This window comes from Solanum stenotomum, chromosome 5 (assembly GCF_019186545.1).
Source record: "Solanum stenotomum isolate F172 chromosome 5, ASM1918654v1, whole genome shotgun sequence".
Taxonomy (NCBI): domain Eukaryota; kingdom Viridiplantae; phylum Streptophyta; class Magnoliopsida; order Solanales; family Solanaceae; genus Solanum; species Solanum stenotomum.
In genome coordinates this window covers 63,063,427-63,088,208 of record NC_064286.1, presented here as the reverse complement: position 1 = coordinate 63,088,208, position 24,782 = coordinate 63,063,427, and the positions used below count along the sequence as shown (strand labels likewise).

The window sequence follows — 24,782 nt, the reverse complement described above, 5'->3', positions numbered from 1 at the left end:
TAAAGTAGTTTATTCAATACAAGGACTTTGGGCCTAATTCAACTCTAAAAGTTAGCTTATGAGGGTAAGGATTGCCCAAAACCATATAAGGAGATAAACCCATCCTCATCCAATGTGGAACACTTACCACCTCCGCACAACCAGGCTTGCCAACTGAAGTGTGCACTGCACAACACAGCATAGGGGCCCAACATTGGGACATACAATAACAGGGATGGACCTGGCTCTATTGCCGTGTACACAAATGGATCTTGGTCAAAACTCAACGACAAAAGCTTGCTCATGTGGTGAGAGACAAACAACCCATCCCTCAACCAATGTGGAACACTTAGCAGTAGTAACATTACCAACAAGGTACAGTAGATAGTACAAAAAGTATGAACTTGTACATCGCTACAAAGCAAGTGACTCCGAAACAACCTACCCTTTCTTTAAATGTCGAACAATTCTATCAGGTATTCCATCAATTTTTATCAACTCCGTTGCAGCTCTAGGATCTGGTCCCTACACAAAACAAAGAGGATCTTATATTTCAAAAGTTCAAAAAAATCAGAAGACATCATGTTCAAAATAAAAATAAAAATTAGAAGACATACACTCGAGGGAAAAGAAGTAACAAGTAAACCATTCTCTCAGATTGTCAAAAAGAGTTAGTAGCATAAAAGCAAGCTCAATTTGCTTTTGGTAGTCACCTAAAGATGAATTGTACTGATGGGACAGACAGTAATTTTTTTAAAAAAATACTCAGAAAATATGCACAATAAGGAGAGGAACTTCATTCTTGAACCTTGATTAGGTTTGATAATGCCCAAGCAGCTGTTCTCACTGTTGACCTCTTGTTAGGCAGCAGCATCCTTGCAAGAGCTGGTAAGGCTCCTTGTAATAGGAGAACATTTCTCAGCTCTTCACTTTCACCAGCAACATTTCCCAATGCCCATGCACACTGCTCCACGACATGTAAGGAACTCTTCTCTACAAATTAATAAGAACAAAACAGTGAATAATTAATCAAATGTAAACTTAACAAAAGAAATATCAAATCTATCCATTGTCCCAATAACTTAACTGTGAAGAAGCAATGGCTTATTATGGTTGGCGTCAGACCCTGCTACTGAGGGAATAACTACTCTACGTTATAATGCTTGATCTTTATCACATAGAGACAATAATAAAATGCCATTAAGTCTTTACAGTCAATGTAATACCAGAGGTGAAATTTTATTGCCTTAAAGTCTGATTAATTTCCAAAGGATACAATCAGATATAAGGTCCAAATACGATCAATTTTTTCTCTGGTGGCAAAAAGTGCCATTATGTGTCTCCTTATCTCTGTGGTACCCATATTTTCACTGGTCCTTTTGTCAATTGGTAAAAAGATGTTGTATTACTTTTGTGGAAGTTAATTAAGCAATCAAAGTCGAATGTGTCAATCTGTTTAAGGCCTCAATCTCCAAGGGCATGATTTGGCTGTTCTAGCTCATATTTCCAAATGAAGCAAACCATTAAGGGGTCGTTTGGTAGAGTGTATTAAAAAAAATAATGCATGTATTAGCCTTGTGTATTACTAGTACCTTGCTTGGTACTATTTTCCAACCTACGTATAACTAATGCTTGCATTAGTCATACACTCTATTGTGTATTAAGGTGTGTATTGCTAATACCATGGATTTCTAGGTATTAGCAATGCAATAGTTTTAATGCATGCATTAACTCAATTAAAGACCCAATTGCCCCTCAATACCTTTTTTATATCTTTTCCACCATAATAGTGAAGGGTATCTTTGTAAATAATTTTTTTAATGCAAAGCATTCTATATTTAATGCATCAAACCAAACAATGCATAAAAATAATCTATGTATAACTAATGCATGCATTGCTAATGCAAGCATTACTAATACACTCTATTTAGCATTATTTTTATACACTCTACCAAATGACCCCTAAGTCTTTTACCAACATTCTTCTTCTTTCTTTCTTTCTTTCTGATAACCGAAAAATCTCCAATGGACAGTAACGCACATTTCGAAACTCGGTGGTTAATGGACTGGCCACTTTATCCTTCTCCACTTAAATACCAAGCTTTTCTTTATGGTAGGCCAGTAGGATTTGAACTTGTGACGCACACCTAATCCACACGCCACATATTGTGATCTTACCACTAGATCAAAGCACGGACTTCCCTAGTTGCTTGTGTTCATGACACTATCCTGACATGTCATGATCATAAAGGGTTGATCAATTTAAATAGCACCCTGTCATTTCTGGAGCAAAAACTCGCGAAACTAATATACCTTTTTGGAAAAAAGGCGGCAGAACTCTGGTACGCTGGATCCAGACTTATTCATCCTCTAAGGATCCTTTATTCCTATATAATTTTTTTGATACTGGTAACATTTTATTTATTCCTATATAATGGGGCCTTTTAAATGACCTAGGACTATATAGGAGATTTGTTCACAAGATCAACTTTCTCAAAATCACGCAACCTGATATATCATTCATTGTTAGCGTTGTTAGCCAGATTCTGCTGGCTTCTTGTAACAGACGTTGGTATGCTTTAATGCGCATTCACAGGTGTATCAATCGCCATGATAAGGACTAATTATTAAAAAAACAGAGGACGTGCATCAATTCTTGGGTATTTTACTTCTGGGCTCCGGCAAGCAGAAATTCCCTTGGATAGACAACTCACCTCATCGAGTCTCTTAGAAAAGTAAAAACCAAAGATGTGATGACCAAACCAAGCATGGACCTAGAGTATTGAGCCATGGCCTTAACCACATGAGGGAATACGATAAAAGTTGTTTCTTAATAAGCTAAAATCCAACATAAAATTGATACAATTAAGCCACTACAAATTCCCACGTTTCGTCAAAGAAAGAGAAATAGATTGTTGGCAAAATATTGACCAAAGATATGTAGCTATGACTTATGAGTCATCAATTCAGATGACCAACTAGTAAATATTCTTACATAATTCCAAGGTCCCAGAATTAACGGCATCTAAAAAATTATATTTTTTAAATTACATCAATCTTTGTAATTGTGGTAAGGATTTGTGAGAATCTTCAGATAGCTTAAATAAGGTAGATGTATTCTGGAATTTTTCTGTTGTTGAAAAGGGAACCCACAGCGCTACCTTTTGGGGGAGCATAGGGCAAACTCTGCTCCTGTGCAATAGCCCGCAAACCACACATGAGAGGTAAATTGCACTAGGCAATCCCTATGCTACGAGCTCACCCCCCTGTTGTCGTAGGCAAGGGGTTTCAAAAGACCTCCATCTAGTCACTGTGTTAATATTTCATTATCTGTATTATATGTACTTCAAACTCGAGGCTGGATATGGTAATTTCAAGAAATAACTTAAAGTATACTTGAAAATCAAACTGAAGAAAGAGAGGCTTCCACCAACCTCCTAGATGAGCCACAAGCAATGGTAATGCAGGCAACAAAGCTTTGGTTTCCTCGGGTTTTCCAGCAGCAATATTAGTTAGGCACCAAGCAGCCTCAAGCAACTACATCAAGATAATGACCCAGGTAAGACATTGTCAATATATAGGTCTCAAGTCATTAAAACTTTTTCCCATTTTCTTTAAAAGAGAGATAAGGCCACCATTAATCGCTTGGTTACCAAGCATGAGAGAGGAATTTCTATATGCAATGATTCAGTAACATGTATATAACTTGTTAACAGAAGCTGCGATATCGTGTGAAATCAAGCCAATGAATATCACAAAGATTTGACCAAATAAAAGTGTGATCTTCCATCAAGCATAAAGCAACTCCCAACAAAGCCAAAAGTACAACTGTACAAGTATGCTATGTGTCATATGAAAAGTCTTTAAGAAGAAATCAGAACTCCTTACATTAACAGTCAGCAGAAATTTTTAATGCATTCCTTTACCTGTTCATCTGGAGAGCCAAATGAAAGACACTGAATAAGTAGAGGTATAGCTCCAGCCTGTAGGGCAGCTTCAACAGGAGGGAATTCCGACCTAGAGAGAAAGCGTCTCAGCTCACGAAGAGCATTCACCCTTTTCTCTGTTGCCCCTTTACCCCTAGCAATTGTGAGACTTCACTTAATCAGTAACTGAAAGGGAAAACATATGGCATGATCAACTGTCAAATACATAAAGCTTATAGCGAATCACCGGTGAAGACTACAGCAGAAATCATTTTCCAGGCCCCGTCCAATAGTCTAGGGGGAGCTCCAAAGATCAATGGCAAGGCGAACTCTGGAAGGACCACACAATTCTTTATTGAAGTACCTCTACTACAACAAGCCTTATGCTTCAATCCCAAACTAAGTTGCAGGCAGTTACTATACCTATTCACTCTATCTGATTCTGTTTCTTTCCGACACTTAATATTTTATCTTTTCATACAGATTAGACATTTTCTATATATCACACTTATTCCTATGAAATCACTAACAAGAAATACACCAAGAATGTTATATGAATGGGGACTCCATGAATAGTCAATGAGGATTAAAGGTGTTAAAAGAGGATAGGTAAACCTAACATCACAAGAAGACAACGAAAATAAACCGAAGCAATTACAACTAATCAAGATAACTGAAATTTAAGATAGAAAACAACTTGTAACACAAAAAGCCACTGTTAACCAAAATTTCTTCATAGCAAAACAAAAAGTATTCTCCATACTGGTAGGCAACATCAAGCTTTAATTCTTCCACAGCTGCCGAAGTCAAGGCCTCCAAAATTGCTTGATCTTCTTCAATCATCATATCACTATCATCAATAGAGGCCTCATCAAAATCACCACTAACTCCCACTCTGCATAGCCGCTTTGTCCGCATCAGGGCTTCTCTCCTTTCCTTCCCCACTGTAACAGCATGTTGCCGTCTTCGCTGTGCTGCAGCATTGCCAACTGAAAAAACCAAATTCACACTAAATCAAACAGGAACAAGACATCCATTCAACACATAAACATAACCAAGTTCAAATCTTGAAACTTTAGCAATTAGGAGAAATGAACAAAACTTCACTAACCAACTAATTCTTTAGCTAAGAAAAAACCCAATACCACACCAAGCTTATATTTTTGTTGGACATTTAATCACAGATAGAAACTTGGTCTTTACATTTCAAAACTACCAAGATTGAATTTTTTTCAACATAAACTGAGCAAAATGGGATAAAAAGGAGTTTCCATACCTGAAGCTTTGATGGGGTCTCTTTTATGAGAAACCAAACCTTCATCTGCCATAGTTTTGATTAACCAATGAAGCTCTTCAAATGGGGGATTTCGTCAATAGCAGAAAATATGAGAACTTTTTTGAATTAAACGAGAAATAGGGTTCTTGAAGTACCAAAATCTTTTGGGTTTTTGAAGAAAATGAAAAATCTTGCACTCAATTTAACGATGAATTTTTGGGAAAATTGAATTCCAGCTAGGTATAGTTGGGTGCGTTTTTCCTATTGTGTTTTCTTTTTCTTTTTTTCTGTAGTTTTTGTATTTTTTATCTTTTTAGTTTTTGTTGTTATTATTGATTCTCAAAATTCTTCTTTTATAGTCAAAAAGATTCTGACATGAAAATAAAATAAAGTTAGAATGCAATTTATTAGGAGCCTTTGACGACCTTTCATTACCGAGAGATTTGAGATTCGAGTTTTGGGTATGAATTTTTTTTTATAGATAGCGCTTTTTTTAATGGGATCTTACATAGCGCGAATCAAAATAATTAGACTTTAATATGGAAATCGAACATCAAATACAAAATAAATTATAAAAGGCCTTTTCTCCCCTTTTATTAATTCACTAGTTATTAGGGCGGATTTAAAATTTGAAGATCTTGGATGTCATAATTCGAGAAAATGATCCTTAATGTATGGCAGATGAAATGTTTTGGTCCTTTATCTATCCCACTTAATGGATATAGTCCTTAACATATGTAAATATGATCATTTTGATCCTAAACCTAAAACTTAATACTTATTCGTTAACTTTAACAGGAAAAACTAAAAAAGCATCCTCCTCCTCTACGCGCTCTCTCCTCCTTTCTTCCTCGGTGTTGCTGCTTCTGTAATTGAATTTCTATGTTCTTTTTTTTCCAAATTGTTTCACAATTGGTTCCAAACAAAAATTAATTTTCTTTTATTTATAAGCAACATATATTATTGGGAAAATTGTATATAATAGCAAACTATTAATTCAAATTAAATGCTATAAATATAGTTTGATTTAATTGTACCCCATAGCAAACTATTGCTATTTAACCTCTCTCCTGGTGAATCTCGCTCGCCACTCTCGTTCTCTCCCTTGCCTCTCTCGTTTTTTATACAAACGCAAGTGTATAAAGTGCATTTGTGTTTGTATAAAGCGAGAGAAAATTGTATATATACATATATTTTCGCTCCCCTCTCCCAGATCTCGCTCGCCACTCTCCCAGATCTCGCTCTCTCACTCGCCTCTCTCACTTTATACAAAAACCGCAAATTGTATAAAATGCGTTTATGTTTATATAAAGCGAGAGAAAATTGTATATATACATATATTTTCGTTCCTCTCTCTCCCCTCTCCTAGATCTCGCTCGCCACTCTCCCAGATCTCGCTTTCTCACTTCCCTCTCTCACTTTATACAAAAACGCAAATGTATAAAATGCGTGAAAATTGTATATATACATATTTTTTCGTTCTCCTCTCTCCCCTCTCTCAGATCTCACTCGCCACTCTCCCAGATATCGCTCGCTCACTCCTCTCTCTCACTTTATACAATTGATCTTTTTGTATATGTATACCAAAGCAGATTATACAACTGCTTTCTTTTGTATATGTATAGCGAAATATACATATTTATGTTTGCTATGGAGCGCAATTATGCAAAGTTTGTTATAGCATACAAATATGAATTTTGTGTTTGCTATATGTTAAAGTTGCTCTATTTTAAATTGATTATGAAAACTCTTAAAAGTAGTATTGTCTGTGTTTGTGTCGCGTTTCTTCCATCAGGTCTGTCCAATTTCTCCTAAAATTTTATCAGATTTCACCCCTTTGAATCGACAAGGCTTATCATTTACCTCCATGGATATTCTAAATCGTGATCTTAAACTTGATTCTTGTTGTAAGTTGGCCAAATTATTATTTTTTTCTCTTTAATCCCCTTCATCATCAATGTCTATTTTTCTCTGGGAGTGTGTGGAGTTTCTTAAATTTTAAATTGTTTTGTTGAAATCCATGTCGTGGTAGAAGCAGTAGCAGGGAGGAAGAAAGGAGGAGAGAGAGGGTAGAGAATTTGAGTTTATCTGTTAAACTTTAACGGATATTGTTAAGTTTTAGGGTTAGGACCAAAATGATCACATTTTATATACATTAAGGACTATATCTATTAAGTGGTATATATCAAGGATCAAAACACTTCAACCTCCATACATTAAGGATCATTTTGATCATTTTCTCGTCATAATTCATTTCAAATAAAAGAAATAGGTAGATTTGTTCAATTTTGAGTTATGATTCAAATTATTTATTTTTTTCAAATTATTCGATCGAATAAGTACGTTTAGTAATATCGTCTTTTAAATAGTTTGAGATTAAAAATACTTAAGTAATTTAATTTTTCTTTTATGATATATTAAATGAAATTTCATATACATTCATTGTTAATTTGTTACATATAAATTCGCACATACGTGCATTGGACATATGATATCTTAATATGCGTAAGAATATTTTCTTAAAGAAATAACGTAAATGATATTAAATGTATATGTGATATAACTATACATAATTATAAATTATGGAAAAATGATAAATATTATCGTCAAAAACACATTTAAATTTATAATTTTTCGAATTTCTACATATATGAACTATCATGTATGCAAGGTCTTTTATCGAATTATCATCAATTTTTTGTTAAAACGATATACTTTAACTATTAATTGTTTTCCTTTCTACTAAAATCTCACACACATAATGATTCATATATACAACTCAACAAAAATAAGATATTTTTTAAATATGTTTTTGACTCGTTCTTTAACTAATTTGATTAACAAATATGAATAGACTTTGTTCAGATTTGATCAGAGTGGATGGAATTAGTCTATGGTATTATAATATTTGAGATGCATCGCTCATAAAATATTATATCCCAAGTTCAAACAAAAGAGAGAATAATTAATTAGTTAGAAAGTAATGTATTGTTGTTACAATTTGTCGTCACATATATATAAAAAAAAACTAATAATTGTTGTTAAAAAAAAATTAATAATTGGGACTTGGGAGTAGGGTGAGGGAAAATGTAGGTTACAAAGTATGGAATCAGGACTGTCATCTATAAAGTGAAAGTTCAAATAATCAATCAATTAAATTATTAAATTTTTTTATAAAAATATAAACTTAAGATATTTGTTTGATTTAAAATAAAAATTAAAATCAACAAAATATTACGTTTAGAACGTGTGCAAATTAACCAAATTTAAATGTGCAACCCCTAAGAGCTGTTATAAAAATGAAATGTTACTATTATAAAATTAATTGTAATCTCTTCATCTAGATAAAATTAAGTGAATCTATTTAAGAATCATGTTAATTTAAATTAAAAGAATATAATAATGAAATTGAATTATACTGTCATTACGTATATGGAGTTCTTTTTGACAATTTTGAACAATATGTATATAATTAAATAAGGGTGATTATAGATATGTACTTTTGAAGAAGTTAAAACTCAAATAGAAACAAGTGAAAGATATATTCTCTAATTTGTTTGTCTATTTTTTTATTTCACATGAAATTTTATAATAGTGAAGAAAAATTTTAAATTTTGTGATTTTAAACTAAAGATATGTCGAATATATTACGACATTATTTAATCTTATGATTTAAAATACATTACGTGAAAAGTTGAAACTAAAAATTATTTTAAAAAAAGACATTTTTTCACTAAAAGAAAGTAGGACAAACAAATTGAGACAAATGAAGTAATTAAATAAGGTCATAGATTTTATATCGGATTGAAAGATAAACATCTTTAAAACTTTGTTTCGCCATAAAATTTGAGCAAATTTTGAAAAGATCTGATCTTCAATTATTTTCAACTTCTCAAAAACTGATATGATACAGATCATTTCTTTTGAATTTTCACTCATAAAACTTTATTTTTTTTCTAAGTAAAATGATCCTAAACACAACATCAAATTTCAGAAAATTACAATTTTCAAAACTTAATTTTTAAAATTTTAAATTTTAACTATAAAATTTATGATCAAACGAAAACTAAGTCGTGGAGATTAAACCACCGTACATGCCATTTGGACCTTTTTCATTGATGAAAACTTGGAAAGTATATGAATAAATAAAGTACACATTGAATAATATCAGTACAATTTTGAGGTAGAGTAAAATTTGTGTATATAAATTTTGTTTTCTCAAACTTACTTTACTAGATTATATTTCATTAGATATATTATCGTTAACTTTGAAAATAATCAAGAAAGTATGTAAATAAATACTAAATTTGACATGATAAATAATTTAAGTTTCAGTTCGTATCATGTGTGGTATATATTCTTTTCCCAAGCAATTATTGAACTAGAAACATCTTCGTTGAATTTGTGTTCAGATGAAAGCATCCCCATATCTTTTATTAGTACTCGATATTTATACACATCAATAAACATCTTCATTGTGTGCTTGTTAATAGACAATTATTGTACTATTTGATCATAGTTAATATGATAATATTTTTATTACATTAAATCACTTAATTATATACAATAAGTTGATATAATTTGATGTAAATATCAAATGCACATAAATTAGCCGCTGCACCGAAAGTTTAATTATTCTCTTTTAGTCAGTGAAAAGTGACAAAAACTAAAGGTGACAATAACATGTGTTGCAAATCCTAGTAATTTGAATAAAAAAGATATGGTTATATCCACCATTATTGGGGCTACATAAATAAAATTACAAACTATATATTACAATTATTTTAAAAGTAATTACAAAGTCAAGCTAATAGCTATTATAAATAAATTAAAGGAGCCACTACCAAAAAAAAAAAAGTTTTGGGAGTAAAAAAAAAGGTTCGAACTTATATTAATCGTAACTCTAAAATAGACATTAAACTCTGAACTCTATGAAACAAATCTCTTGTTATTCTTTATTAGCTTAATAAGGTCGATTATTAACCGATTGATTGATTAAATAATTAGATAACTAACAAAGTTACACACATAATGAAAGAATAAAAATGAATATAATGATATTATACTAGTAGTTAATTAGTATGATTTCCTATATTAATTATTAAGCTGATTGGTGTGTAGAAAATTTTCATCCAGGTTTTAATTCTCTCTCTATATATACATTATATATAATTATTTTACACGATCAAATTCCCTATAATAACAAATACGTAACTATTATAACAATTAGCATGTCCCCAAACCCGAAAAAAATAGACTAAATATCTTGCTAATTAACGAGTTAAAATGCATGTTAATATAGTTTATTTTACTATAAGATATTTGAAGTGGAGATCGTAACGAAACTATAATATTAAGTTTGATTGAACATATTCAATAACTTGCTTAGATTTTGTATTGCATTAGAAAAATTGTTGATCTAATAGCTAAAACAAGCTCTAAATTCAATAATAAGTTTAGAATAAATAAACTTCAACGATCACGAAGAGGTATGAGATGAAAGTATCTGTCACAGAGAAGTTGACATAGACAAGGAAGGACCATGCCCATCTCACATAGTTCATTAGCTGTTGCCTGTTGGTCATGCCATTCAACTCAACATATCACCATGTCATTGTCCTATAACTCATTATAATTTCGGAACTCAGACATGAAATCTTTAAGTTTTTTGAAATAAAATTTACATATTTAAAAATTACGTAAAAAATACTACACGTCATAATAAATATTCATTTGAATCTCAAAATCTAAAAAATACCCCAGTATGCTACAAAGGTGCCCCATATTTTTCTACTATAAATTCCAAATACTACATATCAAATTGAAACGAAATTACATTTTGTCATAAAAAAAAATTAGAACATAAAGTCCCCATAATGTGTGTAGTGTCATTCTATTGTTGAATTTATTAAATTGAAGAGGAAAATAAAATAAACAGAAAAATAGTAGGCAAGAAAACACAAGGGTAATTTATTAGTGGAATTAGGTCCAGCCAAATGGGGTCTTCTAAATAGGATGTCCTTCTATGACATTTGCAATAATACACACATGGGACTGTCTACACTCCACTTCCCCCTTCTCTAGTTCCCAGACCAACAAATAAAATAATCGTAGTGTCTGAATCAATATATACGTAATTTATGCGTTCTTCATCCATTAATTATCTTCCGCTAGTACATGTAATCCGTCAATATTTGAATAAATAAAAATAAACTAATCACCTATTATTTCTTATTTCTGATTTTTGTTGAGATTTGATCTTGATGAGATCTCATAGATAGTTCTCAACTTATTTCATGAACACTAGCCACACTCTTGATGAAAATAATATTTACATAATTAGGTGACTCAAAACATAAGTACAAGATGCCATCATGGCTAAATTTGGTTAAGTGATAAGCTGCGTTACGTTACTTACGTAAAACACATGATGTGTTGCTTAGGTGCACGTCAAACCTATTATTCACAGAGTTTTCAGGTGATGTGTCGGTTGTTCTTCGAATTTTTCAGTTATAAAAAAAAATAAAAAATATTAACTGCAGGCTACATGACTGACTTTTTTTTTTCTTTTCACTACATAAATGTTCATACCCAACATATCTACATCAGGACCTTGTAACTAATTGCTGTGTTAGATGGTGACATTTTTAATTGCCAAAAATTGTGAAATTCCTTAACTATATGTATTCCACTTCATGTTTGTTCCTTGATTCATTTTTCCTCCCTATATTATTTTAGGTAGTTAATTTCTTGATCCTTAGCACAAAATATATATATAAAAAAAGTTCTTTTTTAGTAGTCTCTTTGCCATAGAGATCATGAAGGCTAGTTTCATTTGCATTTTCTTGATTTTCCTCCTCATTGATCCTTGTTCTTCTTCAGGTAATTTGTCTTCAAATTGATCTTTTTAATCTCTTGTTTATGAAATAATTTCTCTTTTTCTTTACTTAATGTCACTATTAAAAACACGTGAATTTTTCCGACGGATGTTCTCATGGTATGGTGCAACTTATCTTTCCCCTAGATTACTTTACTCACTGAAAATCATCCCACCTATATATATTTCTTCATTCGAACTAGTCTCCTTCGATCAACTTGCTTGTGTCTGCTATTACCTACTGTATAGGACCCCCCCTCCCCCCCTTCCCCAAAGTGAAGAAAGAGGAGCCTTCAGGCACATACAACAAGGATCAAGGGAGATCTCATTGTTACATAAGCCTTCACATTTGAAACAAGAAAGTTATTAGTTGGAGAATCCTTTTTAATTACAGGGTAGGCATGGTAAAGGCAAAATGTTAGAACGTCATCGAAATTATGAAATATCCGGTAGAAATTCCAATAGAAAGTCCATCGGAAACATTTCCATCATGCCAATTTTCGACAGATTTCATTAAAAATTTGCCCTTTTTTTAGTAGTGTATGAAATTTAATTGTGACTAATTATGAAAATGATATTTTTGTTGACAGGGAAAATGGATTTATTAAAGATGGATTCAGAAATTTATGAAATTGATTATAGAGGTCCAGAAACTCATTCTTATATTCCTCCACCAAAAGGATCAAGGGGAAAACATAATTTTCATCATCAAAACATGATGTTAAAACATCATCGCAAATTCAAAGGATTGAAAGTTAGTAAACCTGAAGAAATTAGTGTAAGTAATTTAATTTTACTCTCTTCATATATAAATGAACTATTCAATTTTTCCTTAATTTACGTAGAGGCAGATCCATGATTTCAATTAAAAGGATGCTAAATATAACTACGTACGTTAATATCTTTTGTGTCACAAAAGTTCGAATTAATTAGAATTTTTTTTTGAATTATATAATAGAGTTTGAGTTAATTGTAAATACAGTGAATGCGACGGAGATAGCAAAAGTTGATGGGTTTTTCTTCAGCGGAAAATTACATAGTTTATATATATTTATAGATCGAATAGGATTTCGTGTTTCTTTTTGTTTCCATTTTTCTTATTCAATTTCTGATTTAGTATTTTTCTATTTTTTGTAGGGGAAGAAAATTCATGGATGAATTTAAAAGAAATTTGATGTGTTTGCTTTTGGAAATTTCGATGAACAATCAAGAAGAGTGTTTCTGCAGTTTGGGGATACATATTAAATGCATTAGAATGTGATTTAATTTTATTTTTTTCATTTATAATATATCTCCCAATATTTTTGTATAAATGAGGCTTGTGATAGACTTCAATTATTGCTATTGTATCCATTATAATCATTTTGTGCATCATAATTTTTTGACCATGGAATATTCAATCCTTTTTTCTACTTAGTTCCATCCTGGTTAATGAATGATTTCTCCAATGAGAATATTAAGAAGGCCTAAACATAGATAGTTTGCAGATACTTGAATTATAGCATATTCTAATTGAATATCTGAATGTATGATAAAATGTTTATAATAATAACTTTTGTTTAAATTTGGAAAAAAAGAAATATTGAATCTGGATTTAGCTTCCCAGATACAAATATTGAATGCCGAGTAGAAACTAAAATAAAAAACAAAAAAAAAATGACAAGCTATTATTAGAGCATCTAAATGAAATTGATGCAAAGTTTTAGGGCCTGTGTATTAAGGAGTCGTTTGGTAATTAGTTAGAGTTATATATATTACTATAGTAGTAATGTAGGAGTTAATTACGAGTGAATTATGTATTATAATATATATGTATTAGACTATTAGTTATCCCATCTATTAAAGTTATCTGGTACATATTGTTGGTGGGAGGTGATAGGTATCTTATGAAGTTAGTTGAGCTGAACAAAACCCCAATTAATATGGAAAAACTACACAATTAGATATACTTCACTACCATATATACTATTTGTTACCTATACTTTCAAATTATTACGTATCTTTTCACTAATTAAAAGTTCCCCAAGTATCTTACATTTAGATACATATATTTTTGCTACTGATACACAAAAATAAGGAGAGAGGCGAGCGAGATTCATATGCATCCCAGATACATGTGAATCACACTAGATACATGTATTTGCATGTATCAGAAGTGATTCTCGTGTATCTGGGATATACTAGATACATGGGGAGTTCGGAACCTAAATAAGCCACAGAAAGATAAAAGTGACCAAAATAAACCACTATTCTAGTAAGTAACTAAAATAGGCTTAGTGGAAGAAAAAATTTCGTTTTATGCAATATTCCAAATGTTTTCCATTAGTATCATAACGTGTATATTTTAATATATAATGGAACTATTTTTTACACTTTGTAAAACAAAACTATTTCTTACACTTTGTAAAGTGTAAGTTTTTCTTACACTTTATAAAGTGGAAGAAAATCTTACATTTCAAGAAAAGTTACTTTCACAAAATTCAGAATGATGGGTCTCTTTTTAATATATATATATATATATATATATACACATCAAATTTTATATTTCAAAAGTTGAATTTCCGGATCACGCTTTTTGGAGAATTTGAAATTAAATTTCAAATCATAATTCCAAATTGCATATTTAATCATTAATTATAAATCATGACTTCATATCGTATGTCTGAACACAAGCTAGACACCATCAATTCTATGTTTGTACTGATGAAATAGCGTGGTGTAGATTGTTGCTCGTGAGCTAGTGGAACCCAAATGATGTTGTTTGATAGAATATTATTTTTATAATTAGTTTTAATTTACCTAAAGGAAAAATATAAATCTTTCATATTTGACTAATCCTTTGATTCTTGGAGAAAAAGATTTTGGACTCTTATAGATTGAGATTCGACATTTCTTCTTACTTTACGTTATATACAATGTACAGGTAAAGTAACTTTTCTTAAAGTATAAGATTTTCTTCCACTTTATAAAGTGTAAGAAAAACTTTCACTTTACAAAGTGTAAGAAAAACGTACACTTTATAAAGTGTAAGAAATAGTTTCGTTTTACAAGGTGTAAAAAATAGTTCCATTATATATTAAAATATACACGTTATGAGACTAACGAAAAACGTTTGGAATATGGCATAAAACGGAATTTTTTCTTCCACTAAGCCTATTTTAGTTACTTACTAAAATGGTGGCTTATTTTGGTCACTTTTATCTTTTGGTGGCTTATTTAGGTTTCGAACTCATACATGGGAGAGTGACAACTTCATTACCATATATATATACTATTATTACTTATACTCTTAAAATATTACGTATCGTACCAATAATTAAGAGTTCCTATGTATCTTACACTTAGATGCATGTAATTTTGCTAGGTACACAAAAATAGGGAGAGAGGCTGGCGTCATTAGTATATATCCTAGATACATGTGAATCACATTAGATACATTCTAGATACATGTATATGTATGTATCTAGAGTGATTTACATGTATTTGGGAGCGAGATGGAAAAGAAACGAGCGAGATTTGCTTTTTATCCTTGATACATACTAATCCACTTGGATGTAATGTATCTAGAACAAATTACAACTAAATTTGATGCAATGTATCTGAGATACATGCATGTGGAGACACCAAAATTTGATAAAATACATAACATTAAAGTGTAGCTAACTAATTAAATTCTAAATTAATGAAATTTACGTAAATTCCCCAATTAATATCTATATTGCTCACGTCTAAATCAACTACCAAACGACCTCGAGGCTAGGGCTGCGTATTGGTTGGTTTGGTTTTGAAGTTTATCGGTTTGGCTTATTGGTTATCGGTTTGTAGAGATGCTAAATCGTTATCGAACCATTAAGATATTGACTTATCGGTTACTGATTTATTGGTTTTTTATCGTTATCGATTTAACCGTTAAGATTTGACACAAAGAAAACATTGAAAATCACTTAGAAACAATGTGACAAACCAAATGAACCATGCACATGAGTTCACAAGTTACATCTTGCTAAAAACAAACATTTTTATATTGTAGAATAACCAAGTGATTGAAACAACCAGAAATAAAAGTAGGAAATCAAACTCTAAGTCAAGGACTTTATATACAAAATGGTATTAATTTACTATTAGGTTATCGGTTAACCCGTTAAGAAAAAACAACCCGCTAAGAAAAAACAACCCGATAAAAAAAAAATCAAAATCGTTATCAAAACCGCTAAACTAATAACCCAATACTGATAAATCAATAAAAAAAATGCGGTTCAAATTATCGGTTTTGAACCGCCCTACTCGAGGCTATTAAGAAAGAAAATGAGTCATTAAGATTAATTTTCCTGGGATAGTGTATTAAAAGTGACAAAGTAGTTTGTTAATTAGGTAGGAGTCCTCCAAGTTTTAAATATTAGGTAGAAGTGACAAATATATAATTAATNCCAATACTGATAAATCAATAAAAAAAATGCGGTTCAAATTATCGGTTTTGAACCGCCCTACTCGAGGCTATTAAGAAAGAAAATGAGTCATTAAGATTAATTTTCCTGGGATAGTGTATTAAAAGTGACAAAGTAGTTTGTTAATTAGGTAGGAGTCCTCCAAGTTTTAAATATTAGGTAGAAGTGACAAATATATAATTAATATTAATGAAATTAAAAAATCTTTCCTCAACAGCCCCAAACTTTTAACTTTTACACTTTTACCCTATATTTTTTACCTCAAAATACCTAAAATTTCACTAAAATATATGAGAAGAAAAAAGGCGATACTTTTTTCTCACCTGCAGCGTCTTCAACAACGAGCCTGAAGGACAACTACCAAGTCTTCAACGAGGCTGAAGTATGCTTCTCAATTCCCTTCCTCTTCTTTTTCTTCATCCTCATCATTCTTAATTTGTAAGCATATATGTGGTTTATGAGAAGATCTATCAAGAAAATTTTGTGAAAATGGATACCAAAATTTTTTGAACTTTTTGCATTGCATTGGTTCCGTTTGATCTTGAAATTAACTCAAAAGAGAATTATTGATAAGTATAAAAATTACTTTGTGTCCATTCTTCAGCTAGGTTTATTAAATCTAATTTGATTATTTCAGCCAACAACTTTCGTAGTTATCTGGACAACTGCTGAAGTTGTTTGTAGAAATAAATAAATATCTCTGTCAGATATAGAAATTGTCTAACAACAGTCTGTAGCTATCGGACGATTATAGAAGTTGTCCAATAACTGTCTGTAGTTATCGGACGATTATAGAAGTTGTCCCAACAACTACTGCAGTTGTTTGACAGTTGTGTTCAGTTGTTGGTCAACAGATTAGTTTTTAGGACAAGTAATATAATTGTGGGCAAAGTATTAATTATTGAAATAAATAATTGAAGAATTATAGCAGTCTCCAAAGCTACTAAACTTTTATGCCAATTGTTGATAGTTGTGAGGTAACTAAATAGATGTAAAACAAGTAATCAATGTTCTTTTGCAATTTTGCAGTTCTTTGATGAATGTCTTACCTGTGATGTCTCCAAGTATTGTTTCCCTCTATGGAAGACCATATAATAATAGGAGTTGATTTAAATGGTGAATTGGTGGAGAATCCTACTCGTTATACTTGGCGTTCGAAGGGCCGAGAGACAGTACCGATAAAGATAATCGAGAATGTTACGTACGATGAATTGGTTGACATCATTGTTTCTAGGTTTGAATTAGATTGTGATAAAAATGATCTCTCTATTAGTTACATGCTTAGCTTTATTGAAAAGCAAAAAGGAGCTCCTTCTAGGATAAGAAACGATCTTGATTTGCGATTTTTTTTGGATGATCAAAGTAGGCCAATTTTAAGGATATCTGTGGTTGAGAAGATTATAGAGACTACAAATTCAGTTGTAAATGATGAAGAGCATCTTGTTACAATGGATATTCCTATAAATGATGAAGCTTCACTACATTCGATATCAACACAAGGTAGCCGCTACACAGATGATGACGGCACAGATTTTTATAAGGGTAAAATTTTCAAGGACAAGCAAGAATTAACTAAATTGTTGAAGCTTGCTTCCGTGAAGAAAGATCAAACATTCAAATCTGTGAAGAGTTCTAAAGATGTGTATTGTGCTAGATATGTAGATCAGAATTGTAATTGGTGGTTGCGAGCTACAAAACTTAAAAGTTGTAATAGATTTGAAATTACAAAGTATCGCAACATTCACTCATGTGGGGCACAACACCTTACAAGTCATCATCCATATGCCTCAGCAGATGTCATTGCAGAATACATACAACCTAATTACTTGAATGGAAAAGGTCCCTCCACAAAAGACATAAAAAATATAGTGCAAGTAGATTTGGGCTGCAAGATTAGTTACTGGAAGTGTTGAAAAAGCAGTGAAATAGCAAAGGCTATGATAAGAGGGACACCGGAGCACAGATATGCAGTTCTAGATGGTTATCGTCATATGCTTATGACTATAAATGAAGGAAGCAAGACATCGTTAAAGCTTGATGACAAGGGAAGGTTCAAATATTTTTTTTGCATCTTATGGAGCTTGGATTAGAGGGTTTGTGCATATGAGAAAAGTTTTAGCCGTTGATGGAACATTCTTAAGAGGTCGTTACGATGGAGTTTTGTTGTCTGTTGTCGCACAGGATATAGAAAATCATGTTTTTCCTGTTGCATTTTGTGTAGTAGATAAGGAATGTGATGCCGCATATATGTACTTTTTTGAGAAATTGTTGGACATAGTCCCTGATACTTCAGAGTTGTGCATTATTTCTGATAGGCATCCAAGCATAGAAAAAACACTATCAAAATTTTACTCTGAAGCATACCATGGATGTTGCACGAGGCATCTTGGTGAAAATGCCCGTAAAATTTTTCATTGTGGAGCTTTTCTTGGACATTATTACCATGCAACAAAAGCATATCGGCCATTTTGAACAAATCCGAATTATCAATGCGGAGGTCGCTGATTATCTTGAGAATATTGGGTTTCACAAATGGAGTAGAGCATATTTTCCAGGAAACAGGTAAACTTTCTTACTAGTTCAAACATAAATATTGCAGGTCTCTAACAATTGTTGTAGTTGTTGGAATAATTAGTATAGTTGTTCGAACAATTATTGTTGTTGTTGGGACAATTATTATAATCGTTGGAACAATTATTATAGTTGTTGGACAACTTTCATAGTTGTTTCAACAGTTGCAGAAGTTGTGGGACATTAAAAACAGTTGTTTTCAAAACTACAATAGTTATTAAAAATCTGCAATAGTTTGTATTTTAATTTTTGATATTTTTGAATTTTTATATTTCAGATATGATGTATTGACCTCAAATATTGCTGAGTCTGTTAATGCAATGTTCAATGAAGCAAGAGAATTTCCTATTATTGCCTTGTTCAATGATATAAGCAAGAGATGGTTGGAAAAATTTCATGAGAGAAGAATGGCATACGCCAAGTTAAAAACCACCTTCGTTCCTTCAGCTGAAACTAAAATAATGGCTAATAAGAATCTGGGAAATAAATTATTGGTCCATCAAATTGATGAAGACACCTTCAGCGTCACCGCGGACAATGGAATCGCAATGGTCCATCTTCGAAGTAAAATATGTTCGTGTCGAGAGTTTGACTTGGATAAAATACCCTATCAACATGCTATGGCTGCGCTCAGACATAAATTTGGAGATGAATATGGCAAGATGATTTATGAGTACTCTTCTCCGTATTATAAGATAGAGTCATATATACTTGCATATGCAGATCCAATCTATCCAGTGCCAGCTGAAGAATTTTGGAATCTTCCTCTGGAAATTTTAGAGAGAGTAATACCTCCACCTAAAAAGAAAACTAAACTGGGAAGAAAGCGGCTGAAACGAGTACCTACTTTAGGAGAAGTGGTTTCAAAGAAAAGAAATAAATGCTCTCTATGTAAAAGATTTGGCCACAAAAAAACTTCATGTCCTACGAGATCGAATGAAGTTGCAGGAACAAGTAATGGTGTAGTTTCATGAGTTATTATCGTATGCATAACATGTATTTACAGATGCTATGATTAGTTCAAACAATTATGTAGTTAAGATTTTTATTAGATGTATACCAACAACTTCAAAAGTTGTTAGACAACAGATACAGTTGAAGGGGTCAAGTTTTTCAACTAACTGCACATTATTAAACAACTGTTTTAGTTTTTCCAACAACTTTTTAATTGTCCAACGTCTTCTCACAGTTGTCCAACAACTTCGCATAGTTGTCTAACAACTCTAATAGTTGTTGGGACAATTTTTATAATTATTAAGATTACTTCGCATTGATATTGAAGATCAATAGAGTTATTTTGTGAATTATTAAGTATAAACTAAGTCGTTTAACAATAATTGAAGATCGATCGAGTTATTTTGTGAATTATTAGTATAAACTAAGTCGTTTAGTAAAAATTAAAGATCAACCGAGTTATTTTGTGAATTATTAAATATAAACTAAGTAATTTAACAATAATTGAAGATCGATCGAGTTATTTTGTGAATTATTAAGTATAAACTAAGTCGTTTAGTAAAAATTAAAGATCAATCGAGTTATTTTGTTAATTATTAAGCATAAACTAAGTAATTTAATAATAATTGAAGATCGATCGAGTTATTTTGTGAATTATTAAGTATAAACTAAGTCGTTTAGTAAAAATTAAAGATCAATCGAGTTATTTTGTTAATTATTAAGTATAAACTAAGTAATTTAACAATAATTGAAGATCGATCGAGTTATTTTGTGGATTATTAAGTATTAACTAAGTAATTTAACAATAATCGAAGATCGATCGAGTTATTTTGTGGATTATTAAGTATAAACTAAGTCGTTTAGTAAAAATTAAAGATCAACCGAGTTATTTTGTGAATTATTAAGTATAAACTAAGTAATTTAACAATAATTGAAGAACGATCGAGTTATTTGTGGATTATTAAGTATAAACTAAGTCGTTTAGTAAAAATTAAAGATCGATCGAGTTATTTTGTGGATTATTAAGTATAAACTAAGTCGTTTAGTAAAAATTAAAGATCTATCGAGTTATTTTGTGGATTATTAAGTATAAACTAAGTCGTTTAGTAAAAAATAAAGATCAACCGAGTTATTTTGTGAATTATTAAGTATAAACTAAGTAATTTAACAATAATTGAAGAACGATCGAGTTATTTGTGGATTATTAAGTATAAACTAAGTCGTTTAGTAAAAATTAAAGATCGATCGAGTTATTTTGTGAATTATTAAGTATAAACTACGTAATTTTGTGCAAAACAACTAAAGAATTAGAGGAACAATTAAACCAGTTGCAGGAACAACTAAACTAGTTGTAGAAACAATTGAACCAGTTGTACGAACAACTGAAGTAGTTGTAGGAACAATTGAACCAGTTGTACGAACAACTGAAGCACTTACAAGGACGATTGAAGCAGTTGTAGAGACAATTAAAGTAGTTGATAATAAAAACACAAAATACTGAAATAATTACATAAAAACTAACACAATAATTTCATTGATCCAAATGTTTTGTCAATGAAGTACAAAAATCAACTTTGTACACAACTACTCTCTCAAGGAATTAATTCCTTCTCAAGCACAACAACAACATATTTCATCTTAAAATTATCCACCTCATTGTCGTTAAGGCAACTCATATCTATCCCAATAAGCAAGTGATCAATAAAAACACAGACATATGGTCCACATGCCGCACGAGAATTGTTACTTGGCACATTCTTTAGACGCTCATATGACCATGCATCATTCAAAAAAATTTCAGACAAATGATTGAACATCCCGCTCTACTTGAGTAGTTTGGGCAACAATTCGAGAATGGACTGAATCAATGTAAGAAAAGTCGGCTCATCACACATATGAATATTGCAATCATAAACTTGAATCAAGCCCTTCTCCATCAAAAATTCAAGTGCAATAAAGTGTGTATTCTTTATGTTCATCACGGTGTAAATTCTTTTTGCTCCATTCCACTTTCGGCCATATGGATAGGGAATTTCACCCTTACAGTACTTGAGTATGTCATCGTCCATCTCAAACGATGTGAGTGCCTCATGCATTGGTGGAGCACCATCCACTAAACTCTTCTCTCTCAAGTTGTTGTACTGATTATACAAGGTGTTATAGAAATTTAGATCTAAAATAAGATCTGTTTGATCATAGTGCTTGGGATACCAAATTTGTCTCTTGCGCATAAGGGACAAGATCTCATCAACATGCTGCCAAAATAAAGTTGAGAGTCAATTCAATATCAATAAATTATTGTATAAATTAAAAATATAATAGTATTTACCTTGCACTCGAACAAAAAATATGGATCAGTCATGCTCACCAAGTCCTGATAATTAAATCTACCATTCAAATACATTTTTCTTTCCTCTTCCTTTTGCTAATGAAGACACTAAAGATCTCTCTTTTCTCCACATCAAGAGGTTTGTACAAATTCACTTCCAATCTACTCTTCATTGCATTTTTGGCTTTGGAAATCATGACCAACCTTCTTTTTAACGCAGGAGTATAAGGAGATTTTCTTGCATAGCTCAGATATATAGTCCTCTTTGATTGCTGCCCATCTAACTTTGTTGACAAATATTTTACTTCATTCAAAATAGTTTCATACTTATCACAACATGTTTCACATTTACAACAACAATCAATATTGAAGGCATTCACATTTGTTGTTTTTATCACACCAGGGGTATCTTCTCCCCTACCAAGATCAGCTAAATATGATTCATCTCTTCCTACTCCACCAAAAGATCTACAAGTATCTATAGCAATCTGGCCATCACCGTTTCTCTCAACTCTATAATTTCTCGCAACACTATTCTCTCCATCAGTTATCTCAAGACCTTCTTCAACAACAGTTATATTCAGTTTATAGCTGTTACAAGTGCCAACTCTTATTTTAAAGCATCAATTTTTGGATCCGAACTATCTTCATATGACTCAATATCTTGAACATAAATTTGTTCCTTCTCTATGTTTGTTGGAAAAAGAAAAGGGTGAACAACCTGATTTTGCATCTGCATTTAAAAAAAAAAGTAATTCATAATTTAAAAATAACTGAATCAGTTGTCCAATTACAACTTCAGTAATATGTGATTGTTGAAATCACTTTTATTGTTGTTGGACAACTAAAGTAGTTGTGGAAACAAGTTTAGTTGTCTTATAATTACAATAGTATTTCAATATTGCATAACACAATTAATATTATGTAGATATATAATATTTTTGAAATAACTAATTTAGTTGTACAATAATAGCTAAGTTGTATGTTTACAACTTTTACTATTGTTGGACAACTTGAATAGTTCACGGAACAACAAGTTCAGTTGTCCAATAATTACACTACTTGTTTAACTTTTGCATAACACAACTACTAATATTATGTAGATATAATCTTACTTGTTCTTTTGTCTTATAAATAGGATCAATATTTGTCTTGTAAGTAGGTGTTTCAGCATCCATTTAATCATTCTTGAAATTGATTTTTCAGGTGAAGAATCCTTGGTCAATCGTTGAAGTGCCGGAATAGCTTCAAACGCCCAAGCCTACAATATAATATTAAAAATAACTTAGTATAGATAATAAAGTCAAATAATAATTTAACTAAAAATTATAAAATAAAAACATCAATTTAATTACTTACGGCGAACGCCCACGGACATCCATGAAGATTATACTGAGATTTGGTTGAATCTAGCTCTTTCAAAAGATAGCTAATGGTAAGATCAAAGCTAACTCAACCCCATGGATATGAATTGAACACACTCTTTTTGGACGTCATCTTTAGCCAATGAGTTTCTATCTTCTTTTCTGCACTTTTTAAACACAATACACAATGCAAAAATCAAACCATACTAATAGCAAGCTTTTGCTTTTTGGTTAAGCATGGATCACTCATCTTTTCTATGAGTACAACAGCATTTGCAAATTGACCCACCAGATCAACCAAAATTTCACCTTCTTTTCCAATTTTCGCTAATTGTTGACTAAGAGGAGGTAGGGAATGACACCAAAGTCCAGTCATAATAGTGAATTCATTAATGTCAAAACAAAGAGGCAAACCATTATAATCAATCCAACCCTCTTTTTTCTTTTCAGAAAATATACGACGAAGACAAAGGCCATGTACTAACTTCATTGAAAGTTGTACTGCTACAGATTAATCCAACTTCAAAAAGTGACCAAAACAAGATTTTTTAAAATCATTTTCAATTTTTTGTGCGATTAAAATCTTTCTAAACTCAACAAATTGAGCTCCAAAACCAACTCTCGCATTGATTTTTGAATCATAAGACCCAGACACACTCAAGTGGGTCTTAAACTTATACTTATCATTGGAAATGATTTTAACATAATTTGGAGAAGATTCAATACCTTCTTCTTCTTTTTCATCCGATTGTTCACTTTCACTTTCTTCACTTTGTTCCTCTCTACTTGATTCATCTCCATGACTCTCACCATCTTTTTTCTCTTCACTTGAATTTTCGTTGCTATTTTCATCACTTTTTTCTTCACCTGATAGGTCACTGTTATTCTTACTATTTTTTTCCATTTCACTAGATTGATCGTCGCTACTTTGATCACTTTTTTCTTCTCCAAATGGTTGTCCACCGATACTTTGAAGTGTTGTGGTACCTCTTTTTCTAGCAGCAGTTAAGCTCTCAGCATTTTCTTTAGCATTTGGATTGGATGAAGATGTTCCAGTTCTC

The 24,782-nt window shown here is 31.5% G+C and overlaps 3 protein-coding genes across 4 annotated transcripts in view; 2 read left to right on the top strand and 1 right to left on the bottom strand.

Annotated features, from left to right (window-relative positions):
* Positions 1 to 5,502, bottom strand: part of LOC125864800 (importin subunit alpha-9) — a 9,800-nt gene extending 4,298 nt beyond the window's left edge. Inside the window, exons 1-6 of one of the 2 annotated variants that reach the window (XM_049544884.1) lie at positions 5,182 to 5,502; positions 4,669 to 4,894; positions 3,906 to 4,059; positions 3,414 to 3,516; positions 788 to 972; positions 425 to 504 (exon numbers count right to left, since the gene is read on the bottom strand). In XM_049544884.1, the coding sequence (XP_049400841.1) occupies positions 425 to 504; positions 788 to 972; positions 3,414 to 3,516; positions 3,906 to 4,059; positions 4,669 to 4,894; positions 5,182 to 5,233 (800 nt within the window). In that variant the 5' untranslated portion in view covers positions 5,234 to 5,502. The remainder of the gene's footprint in view (positions 1 to 424; positions 505 to 787; positions 973 to 3,413; positions 3,517 to 3,905; positions 4,060 to 4,668; positions 4,895 to 5,181) is intronic. The other variant, XM_049544883.1, reaches the window with a different exon arrangement.
* A 6,279-nt stretch (positions 5,503 to 11,781) lies between these two features.
* Positions 11,782 to 13,429, top strand: LOC125864832 (uncharacterized). Its single transcript, XM_049544917.1, has 3 exons — positions 11,782 to 12,063; positions 12,649 to 12,836; positions 13,196 to 13,429. The coding sequence occupies exons 1-3, from the start codon at positions 12,000 to 12,002 to the stop codon at positions 13,214 to 13,216; spliced, it is 273 nt and encodes a 90-aa protein (XP_049400874.1). The 5' UTR covers positions 11,782 to 11,999; the 3' UTR covers positions 13,217 to 13,429.
* A 5,439-nt stretch (positions 13,430 to 18,868) lies between these two features.
* On the top strand, positions 18,869 to 20,048 carry LOC125864245 (uncharacterized). Its single transcript, XM_049544156.1, has 2 exons — positions 18,869 to 19,065; positions 19,352 to 20,048. The coding sequence occupies exons 1-2, from the start codon at positions 18,869 to 18,871 to the stop codon at positions 20,046 to 20,048; spliced, it is 894 nt and encodes a 297-aa protein (XP_049400113.1).
* The last annotated feature ends 4,734 nt before the right edge of the window (positions 20,049 to 24,782 follow it).